Source organism: Ursus arctos, unplaced genomic scaffold (genome assembly GCF_023065955.2).
Source record: "Ursus arctos isolate Adak ecotype North America unplaced genomic scaffold, UrsArc2.0 scaffold_18, whole genome shotgun sequence".
Lineage (NCBI taxonomy): Eukaryota > Metazoa > Chordata > Mammalia > Carnivora > Ursidae > Ursus > Ursus arctos.
In genome coordinates this window covers 51,159,073-51,169,873 of record NW_026622852.1, presented here as the reverse complement: position 1 = coordinate 51,169,873, position 10,801 = coordinate 51,159,073, and the positions used below count along the sequence as shown (strand labels likewise).

The following is a 10,801-nucleotide window of genomic DNA, read 5'->3' as shown; positions in this document are numbered from 1 at the left end:
TCCAGTAACCTACCCGCTCTCCTGGGCTTCCAGAGCCCTCCTCCAGAAGGGCCTGACCGGGCCTTCCCTGGCAAGCCTTTTCAGCCACTGGTGTGTACCTGTCCTTGGCCACAAGATGTCACCCAAGGAACAGCAAAGCAGGGGCCTGGGAGGAACCTGGCCAGCCCAGCACCAACCCAGGAAACAGCAAATCCCAGCCCTTCTCTTGTGGCCCCCATCCCGGGTAAGCCTCCGGAGAAGAGCCTGCAAAGGTGGGCATGCTGCAGTGGGTTCAAATCCCAGACTTCCTGCAGGATAGGACACTGTTGCCCCAGAGAACCCTGGTTTGTAGCCCCCCCATTAATAAATAAATATGATAATCCCCACTGCACTGAGTAGGATTAAACAGTTCCCTGGGGAACAAGGGCCAGGAGGAGGGTGGTGCAAACGGACAGCCGAACTTGGGTGTGAGTGGGCTGCCACTGGGGCAGGCGCTCAGCAGAGTACCTGACATCCCCCATCCCCAGCCTGTGCTTGGTAAGAGGTGGGGGGCACACGCCTCACTGTGGCATAGCCTCTGCCCTCAAGGCATCCCCAGGCTCCCTCTTCTTGGTGACATCATCTCCCTGGTGGTTCAGCTCCACATGGCCCAGCAAGGCCCATACCAATTCTTTGCGTGGCAGCCACCTGGCGCCTGGATCTGGAACAGGGAAGGGAAGAAGTGGGAGGAAGGGCATGACCCCAGCCCTGGAGTCCCTGGAGCAGCCCCAAGTGAACCAGCGAGGGGTGCGCAGCAGGAGACATCGAGGCCCAGCCAAGTGCCCTGGTGTCTGCAGACCTGAGGACCAGCTGCAGTTGGAGAATCCAGGTATCCTGGGCTGCCGGCCTGAGCCTCCAGGGACCATGGACCTTGACCTTGGCCCGGAGGCTGAGCACACAGTCTAAGTTCCTTGCAGACGGGACTTGGTATGGCTGTGCCCACACTTCAGTGGGTGTGAGGCTCCTTATCGTTCCTCCTCCAGCTGGGGCTACAGAGGTGGAGGCCAAGGGCTTTGGGGCAAGGTGCCTTCCCAGAGGATGTGAAGGTGGGGGAGGGAGAGCCTACGGGGGCCACATTTGGGAAGAAAAGATAGTGACATCCCCCCGCCGAGGAGCTACTACAGTTTGTCCTCTCCTTCACCCCCACCTGCAGACATCTGGGGACACCTGCCATTTGGGGTGGGACAGTCCCCTAGGAGAGCATGGGGTCCAGGCAGATCACTGCTTTGCAGAGAAGTGTACAGGGGATGAGGCCTCCCTGGGGACGGAGGGAAGGCTGGGGGCACTGGGGAGTCTGCCTTCCTCCCTCCGAAGCTGGAGTGGTAGGGAGAGGCGCTGAATCCAGGGGGCTCAGTAGGGGCAGAGGTTTCCAGGCAGGCGAAGCATGACAGTTCGGGGCAGAGGTGAGTGTTTTGAGGCCCCAGGTGGAGCTGGAGAAGAACAGAGGCATAAGGCTGAAAAGTAGGTTGGAACCAAAATAGAAGAGAGAAGATTTGAGGCAGAAGAGGACTCTGATCAGACCCGATCTGTTCTAAGGGCACCTAGGAGAAAGGGCGGGAGGGAGGCGGTTGGGAGAACACGGGGTGGGGGTGGGGCAGGAAACACGGCCTTGGAGGTGGGGGCACATTCAGCAGACGTCGCTCCAGAGACCTCAGGAAGTTTGGGGGATCCTGGGGGATCCTGGGGGATCCAGCCACGGGGGCAGTGAAGAAGAGCACGAGGCAGGTCCGCGGGGCACCTACCGACCGAGTGTCTAAACCCGGACAGTCGAAAGGAAAGTTTCAGACACTGTTCCACCGGACTTAGTATTCACGACCCCACAGCACAATCGATGTAGGTTCACAATGGAGCCTTTCAGTTAAAACTGGGTTCCTTTCCAGTGGTTTCTGTGCTCACAGGCTGACTGTGCGTGCCCGGAATGTCTAGGGGCCCAGCCAGGGCTGCCCCCATTCCATGACCTCCACGGTGTCCGTGCACGTCAGCTCCGTCCCTCAGTTAAATGATGACGTAGGAGAACTATTTCAAGATTTTATATATATAATCGTAATACACATGTGACCAAACCAGAGACTGGAAGGGTCACTGAGGTAATAGAGCCCAACTCAGGAAGGCGTCACCTGCCTCAGGTCCGGTGACAAAGCTAAGATCGGAACCGTCTTCAGACTCCTGGACCAGGTACTACCACCAGACACCACTCAGCACCACGGCTTTTCTGGGGGCGGCAGGAGTCTTCCAGGGAGGGGGAAACCCCTCTGGGGGCTGGTGGGTGTGGCCCAGCTTTGCGCTGGAAGGAGGCCCTTGCCACCTTCCCTTTCTGTCATCTGTCCCGTTCCTCTGCACTTGCCTCCTTCCCCTTCCCCGGACTCACTCCCCACTCGCTCCCCCAGCGCCTCCCCTGTCACTAGCGTCACCGCAAGAGAGGGAACACGGGGTTGCTGGTGATCAGGAAGTGAGGTGGGCAGGAGGGAGGAAAATAAATCCAGGACTCGGAATCCACAAAGCGACTGAGGGGACCCGAAATAGGGGATGAGGGAAGCGAAGGTTCTCTCGCTGCCGGCAGGGCCAGGCCCAGGCTGCTGTTGGGGAGCTAAAGTCAAGTCAGAAGCCAGGGGCTGCTGGAACCATGCTGTCATTTCACATGGGGACACCAGTTACTAACAGAAGCAAAACACAACAGAAATGGAAGAGACATGTTGAAAGCAAAAACAGGGAGGTAGATTAGACAAGTATCTTTTCGTACCGACAGTTGAACACCGAGATCCTCTGGGGATGTTTAGCCATTTGAGGTTTGCGGAAGAGAGTTTTTACATAACCTTATGAAGAAAACACTTGGGCTTAAGCAAATAAAAAGAGCTATCCATAGAGGATAAATTGGACTGGCTGGCTAGCAAAATTTCTTCTCCTTTAAAAAAGCCTGCCTTCCTAGCACCTGCTACCCTTGCAGGACTTGGAGCCGAGCCTTTACGAATTGAACACCTTCTGCAGTGGATCCCAAATTTTAGCCAGCATCAGTTGGGGAGCTTGCTAGGAATGCAAATTGCTGGGCCCTCCCCCCAGAAATTCTGATTCAGTGGCTATGGGGTTAGGTCACAAGCTAATGGACACCCCCAGGCGGGTGGGGCAGATGGGCCACTGGTACCTGCTTTGTGAAATGCTGGCTCTCTGGGCACTTCTCAAACTTTCCTGAGAATGTCACCTGGAGGACTAAGTTTTGTTTTTATAGAAAATACTTTTAATTCTTGCCCTTAAAACTTACAAAGACTATATATGATTTGGAAACAAGACCACCACACAATGGCCAAATAAGAATTGTCCATTCCATGTCCTCGTTTGGTCATTCAGAAATAAAATGTTGTCAAGATTGTGGCTGCTGGTCGCCTTCCATTGTTTTTATATCTGTGAGTTCACCGTAGTCTACTTCCCCTTCCACATAAATTCAAGACCCTTCTTCATATACCAATAGGGCCCCATCTCTGAGACCCGCCTAGAATAATGATATACTGTGCCATGTTGTCTTTTGACTGACATCACCCCCTTGCTACGCTTCACTATTCCCTCATCGCCACATCTCGTCTGTTGCCGGAGAAAACGCTGCGACTGGGTGTTTTTCTTCCATCTGTCTCATGACGGGGTCCTGACCCACGTGCCCTGATAAATGCACACGATTCAGAGATCTTCCAAGAACCAAGCTGCCTGCTATTTCAGACTCATGTCTTAAAAACTGATCACGTACCTGTAATACAGCTCTTTGAAAGGCGGCTTCTGTTTTTCTTTTTTTTACAATTTAATCTTGAGTCTTTTCCTGACTCTCTAGCCCAGAGAGCCTAGAGCCAGGGGATCACTCAAGGATGTAAAGATTCTTGGTTTCATCCTCAATAAATTCGGATTTACAAACAAGAGAAACAGGTGATTCTCAAGAGGGAAGTCTGGAAATCAGTGGTTTGCAGAACTCGCTGTCGCACAATTTTGGGCCCCATTCCCGGAAATTGTAATTCATTTGGTCAGAGTGAGGACAGATCCCCTGACTGAATTCCCCAGGAATGATGTAGAAACATCAGCGACTATGTATATGAATCAACAACCCTGGTTACAAAACTTTTGTCAAACCTACAAATTAAGAGGGGTAAGGAAAGCAGAGGTGAAAATGTCCTATTTTTAAAAATCACATCAGAAGGGGCACCTGGGGGGCTCGGTCGGTGGAGCAGGCAACTCTTGATCCCAAGGTCTTGAGTTCAAGCCCCATGTCGGGCACAGAGATTACTTTTTTAAAAAATCACATCAGATACTCTTTTCACAGGAACATAAAATTTAATGTTTTTGGCCAGCAATATGCTGAATTCCTAGTTAACAGAAATAAGTCTACTGTGGTTTTCACGTCCAGCATCTACGACAGGTTCGATGACTTGCAACCGAGAGCTATTCCCAAATATGGAAGATGTTTTCAGGATCCCCACAGCCAGAGTGTTTCTGGTCTCTTTGGTCAACTTTTAAAAATAGTCTATGCACTGCATCTTGGTACTCCAAGAAGATGGAAAAGGATTCTTCTGGAATGAAATGACTGAAGCAAAAGCTCTTCAATGAATCCTTAAATCTCTACGCAGAGGACGCATTTATAGCTAAGAGGCGCTTCTGAGAAATGATGTCGCTTCTCAGGATCGTGACACATTTTACAGGCAGCGCTACAGGGAGGCCTAGCTCAACAGTGTCAAGGCTCAGCATCCTTCGGGAAGGGCTATGGAGCCACTTATTTGGAGAGAGGGGTTGAGTGGGTACAAATATAACAGGAGTCCAAGCACACAGGGAATGCCAAGTTGGCAAGAAAAGCTGAATTCTATTTTCAGTTTTAGGCAAGTGATAGCATTAATTTTAATATTGAACAGACTGAATGAAAACGGAACCCTAACCGAAATTTTTAATGTTTCCTTCTAAATGAAGTGCAATCAATATAGGGAAAGCACCTTTCCACCAGTGAGGGAAGACTGCGGTGACCTTGTGACAAGGGTTCCCTGTCTAACAGCACCTCCCCTCAGCCGAAAAGATTAATAAAGGCTTCAGTGAATACCGGGACGAGGGCTTCCGCTCACACAACGAAGGCCGATGAGCAGCTACGACATACAAGAGTCAGACACGACCTGCGTGGAAACAGTAATGTTCACCATCACGTTAGCAACCGCGAGTCCACGCTCACTCCTTCCTGGACCACACTTACCAAACAGCCTTAGAGGTTCAGGGGAAAAAGACAAGTGTGAACTCATGGAGAAATTAGTAATATCTGAAGTCAAAAACACTTTCGGAACTGCTTCTGCATACAAAATACATGGAAACATAAAATCCAGTGAATTCAACTGCTCTCCCTTTTTAATCAGCTTTACAGAATGATATGATACATTAGTCATCACATTAGAAGACAGGAGGAGTTTCCTGTACATATACAAGATTGTGCAAGCTCATTAACTGAGGCTTATAGAAGGTTTTATCGGTTTCCAGAGGAGAGGCAGTACAAAGCTTTTTAATACAGGTGCAGCACAAGAATACGGTAAACAAGACAGAGTATCAGCTCAGCAGGGGTGAATTCTTAAGGCGTGCGGCCCGCTGTCCACACTGTCTGCCATTAACCAAGTAGAGAGGACTTCCTCCCTCTTGAACTTAACCTTTGCTGAGCGCAGGCCTGTGGGACACACCAGCTCCACAGTGACTCCACACCAACCGTGACACTGAAGCAAACTGTGTTTTCCTTTCTCCAAGTGTCCTCAAGAGTAATAAAGCTATTCCATGTCATCCTACTTCTTGGGTAACCTACATTCTAAAATATATTAAGTATTAATCTGGCAAAGTTCTCAAGCATTTTGGCATTCAGAATATCTCAAATTACCTCATCACTGTTAATCTACTAACTAAAAATTCTTGGAGCTTCAAGAAGATTGTTTCTGATCCCCCCCACCCAGCAAATTATGGCAATTACATACAGAATAAATCCACTCGACTTAAAAGAACTAAAAAGACGGAAAATATAGACTTTTGCTTAAAGAAATGAAACAGGAATGGAGAGGCAGGAAGAGAACGTCTAAGACACACACGGAGGAAGCTAACCCCACTACATTTCTATCACTTCTATGTAATCCACTAAGAATTTTGAGCAAGTGTGGTCCTACTTCCCCCTTCCACAACAAATCACATCAGAGAAAGGAATCTTTAAAGCCTCCCCCATTTAAAGTATGTAGTTGACCTTGACTTGGCCCCAGTTGGAATCCCCATGGCAGGCGACCCCACAGTGGTGCTGGGTGGGCATGCGCAGTCGGCTACAGGGTCTCCCAGGCAAGAGCACAGCCTCGCCGCCGTCTGGGCCCGGTTTCTGTTCTCTCGCTCATGCACTTCAGCAACACGTATGCTGAAAGTCTGCGTTAAACAAAGCCTTCCAGGACACAACAGGAAAAGAAAAACCATGCAACACATCTATTTTCAATCCCTCACAAAGCCTAATTCTCTTACTACAGCGATTTAATATCTGTATAAAAAAGGCTTTCATCAGCAGGTTTTTAAAAGAAAAATCAGAAGAAAGTAATTACTGTGGCTGAGATGGGAACTAAAGTGGAGAAAGAAAACAAAACGTTTACCAGGCCTTAAAAAAATAATAACTTCACAAGGAAAGACAATCTTCCATCTGTATTCCTACGACCTTTCTCCAGAAGCAGAATATTAACACAAGACACAAACTCCTTTCTCATTAGAGACGTTAACCGTGTGCAAACTGAGCCATTGTGTCCATTTAACATTCCTTATCGTTGCAAAGTCCACGTCGTCATCAGTGGCTACCGAATGTTCCCTGTGGGTGATTTTATACTTTTGCACTAATCTTTCATACAAAATGGGTACTCGGAGGAAGTGTAGTAAGAACCAAAGAACAACTGTTCCTCCTTCCTGAAGGCGCGAAATCAAATTCCTGCCTGCCTCACACCCTACGGCTGCCACGCCGTTACCCAGTCCTCCGTGCAGAGAGCAAGGCTGTAACGAGCCACGCCACACCCGCAAAGGTGACTGCTGCTTTGGCTGTGCTCCCAAAAGGGTTTCCAGAGGGAAACTACGCCGCTCCCCCAACAGCTGGGCTGTGCCGCGCTGCCAGCAGCGGAGGCGAGACCCAAGCCCCTGCCTGTCTCAGAGGCGTCGTCTGGCGCCGGGTCTGCGGGCTTCCAGCCTCGCCCCTGGCTCCGGCGCCGCTCAGCTCTTACCACCTGCCTCCAGCACAGCCTGGCACCAACTCGCCACCTTGTCCTCCCCAGAAAAGAGCCCTGTGCCATGTCCACAGCTTCGCGTTTATTTCCATAGTGAGAACACAGCAGAGATGTAGCAACCATTTGGAGAAAAAAATCTCTATAAAATCCCATTAATAATGCACTTCGACTCTTCCAAATCTTCTGACATTTATTGAATCAAATGCTAAAGTAAATGGACTCCCCCTAGGTCTCAGAAATCGTGTCAGACTGTTTGTCTCATAAAGTCTTTACGATAGGATCTGACTTCTAACACCGAGGCAAGTTTGACAGTCACAACCCATGAAGCACAGGACTCGACACAGATTGCTTGACCTAACATTCCCAAGGACATTTTGTAGTACTCGTTTAATTCTGATCTCTCCCTAAAAGGCAGAAACCACATCCCACACTCCTATGCAACTTGGTATCTTGGTATTTTAAAATAAATCAATGAGAAGAAGTGGAGGCATAAAGAAAATCCAGCTTCTTTAGGCACAATTAAACACGGAGGTCTTGCAGAGAAGACCACAGCCTCTGTGTTCATCTGCTCACGGCTGTCTGTCAGTGCCCTTAAAAATGCCTAGAAATGCTGCCCGCAAACAAGGGACTCAAAGTACGGGACCAGGTGTGTTACAAAAGCAGCTCACCATGTTTAGGAAACATACCAAGTGAAGCCAGTCAGTCATGACTTATGTACAGACTTGTGCTTGAAGCTTTGGTGCGCCTCCTTGGCCAATTGCTCAGACACCAAAACCCATTCCTGATTATCAATATACAGTCAAACCAAAATACTGAAACATAGACTTTTGTTCAGAAGAGGGAAAAAAAGGCACAGAAACCTGCCAAAATAGATTTTTTCCATAAGAATAATATGGTTGATTAAAATAGTTTATCACTAGTAAAACTTGTATCACTAGAGCAGACAATACAAATTAGTTTTTAAAAAAATGACATTCACTGAATTCCTGGTCTGTCATTCAATGTGAATAATCATCAAAAATATATTACAATTAAAGGTTTGAAAGGAGTTCTGTTTGGGGTTTCTACACTGTATTTAGTATTTCAGGTAAGAAGTACCACAGTAACGTATTAGGTGTCTACCGTTCCTTCGTACGCAACACATGCCGATTAAAGGGTCTACCTCCCTCCTCCTGTAGGCTCAAAGACGTCCGTGGTGAGGAATGTCTAAGTGATTGTTATACCCCTCATCAGAGGCAGTCTTGTGCATCAAACTCCACAACTAGAAAGTTCAAGAAACTGTTTTCCACTTTAATAAATATTTCTGTGTACTTGTTGCTTTTAAGCTTAGCTTAAACTTTATCCAGCAAACCATTTCACAAGAGGGTACGTCACAACCTACTATCAGCAATATTCCTTGTTTATTAGAATCTGAAGATGTCCATATTACATCAAATATAAATATATATTATATTTACATTTCCTTCTTAGCTTTTCAATCTAGGCGAGTGTATTTATAGATAATGCCACTAATGTCACCACCATTACAATTCTCAGTGCAACTGGTATTCTCCTTCCATTAGATGCATATAAGATTAGACAGCATCTAAAAAGAGGTGTACTGTTCTTTTTATTTTTTTAAATAAAAGGAAAGAATGGGTATTCATGAATGGAGATCTAGGAATTTTCTAGATTTTGTTCTGTTTTTTAATATTTCAAAATACCTGAAAAATGTGGTCCCTTTTTGCAGTACTATTCTCTACTTGGGACAAGAAAATAACCAAATATGCAACAGAAACGAAAAGAGCCCAAAGAAAAGAGAACCTGCTTGTTAGCTCATTAATCTGTTTAGTAAAGATCTGTTTTTAAAATGTCTGAATGCTGTACAATATTATACAAAAACAATCTTCAGCCTTCAAAGCAGCTGGTACATTTTCTAAGAGATCTGTTTGCCCGCCTAACAGTCTGCTGCCTTGGTGGGCCTTGGTCTTGGTCACTTTCGGTCGTCGATAGTTTTAATGAATTCCACTGCTGCTGTGAACTGCATCCACCAATAGGATTCCTCTCCAGACAGACAGCTGGCATAAAAGCTGCTGATATACTGGACAGTGGACAGCAAGCAGGGCGGATTTGCCTAGAGAAGTGAAAAATGAGAGAGTCAAATACTCAGATGCATAGCTCTGCAAAAATCATCTAAGTTAACATCTTCACATGTTTTTCTATGAAAGAGATACCAGTCCTTTTTGAAAATAATCCCCAAATTCTTCTTTGGAAGTGATTTAGAAACCCCCTAGCCAGTATGAAGAACAACAGTATACTGGAAAGGCAACTCGGGTTCTAATACCTGCTGAACTGTATCTAGAGCTTTCTGTTCTTGTAAGTCACTGAAGCTTGCTGGTCCCTAAAGAGACTGAACTAATCCCAGCAGACTTCCTCAACATCCCGGGATTCTAAAATGTTTGATAAGGAAATAAATACTATACGCCAGTGAGTTATAAGCCTGGGTAGAATCCGCTGAGAAAGAAAACAAACTAGGGGCGCCTGGGTGGCTCAGTCGTTAAGCGTCTGCCTTCGGCCCAGGGCATGATCCCGGCGTTCTGGGATCGAGGCCCACATCAGGCTCCTCTGCTGGGAGCCTGCTTCTTCCTCTCCCACTCCCCCTGCTTGTGTTCCGTCTCTCGCTGTCTCTCTCTCTGTCAAATAAATAAATAAAATCTTTAAAAAAAAAAACTAAAAAGATAACATGCCCTCTGTTGCCAGAGGCGACACAGAACATTTCCCGCTTTTTCACTTTCTTCACGGGGAAAGGACGGACACAGGTGTTTTAAGTGGCTGGGAGAAGCTAAGGCCTGTGCCTCAGAACACATTCAAACGGGCTCCGCACGGGAACCAGGCACACCACACGTGGACGAGAGAAGAGCGAGGCCAGCAGCAGGAGTTACAAAGGCCAACCGCACAACGATCCTATGGGTTGCTAACTGAGCCAAGAGTTCAGATTGCAGAAATACCACAAATATGGGGCGCCTGGCAGGGGGGCTCAATCAGTTGAGTGTCCAACTCTTGATTTTGGCTCAGGTCATGATCTCAGGGTTGTGAGATCGAGCCCCACGTCAGGCTCTGCGCTCAGTGCAGAGTTTGTTTGAGATCTTGCCCTCTGCCCCCCCCCGACACCCCCACAAATAAAATAAATCTTTAAAAAAAGAGAGAGAGATGTCAGTACGTTTTAAAATAATATGGCACGATTAGAAAATAAGAGGCTAAAAGAGGAGAGGTATTTGGGAAATTTGATAGTTCATGTGACAAGTACTATGAAGAATTCAATGTGGAAGAAGATGGGAAAAGCACACTAAAAAGAACCTGCCTCATTCCTTCTTCATCCCTTCACTCAGTAATTACAACCAAGCCCCAACCAAGAACCTCAGGCATGTAACAGCTGAAAATGTTCATCTGGCAATCTGGTCCTCCTATTCTTACGAAAACCGTACCTCCTGGACAGAACACAAATCACAGCAGACACCTTCTTCCTGGGTAGCACAGAGCTTAAGACTGGGAGGAACCAAGGTCTCCGGAGCATG

At 47.3% G+C, this 10,801-nt stretch overlaps 1 protein-coding gene and 1 pseudogene across 7 annotated transcripts in view; both read right to left on the bottom strand.

The window, feature by feature from the left end:
- Window positions 1–2,598: 2,598 nt before the first annotated feature.
- On the bottom strand, window positions 2,599–3,790 carry LOC113266274 (single-stranded DNA-binding protein, mitochondrial-like; annotated as a pseudogene).
- A 516-nt stretch (window positions 3,791–4,306) lies between these two features.
- GAPVD1 (GTPase activating protein and VPS9 domains 1) overlaps window positions 4,307–10,801 on the bottom strand; it is a 75,624-nt gene continuing 69,129 nt past the window's right edge. For all 7 annotated transcript variants that reach the window (XM_026513960.4, XM_026513961.4, XM_026513963.4 and 4 more), the window contains one exon: window positions 4,307–9,360. In XM_026513960.4, coding sequence (XP_026369745.3) covers window positions 9,220–9,360 — 141 coding nt within the window. In that variant the 3' untranslated portion in view covers window positions 4,307–9,219. The remainder of the gene's footprint in view (window positions 9,361–10,801) is intronic.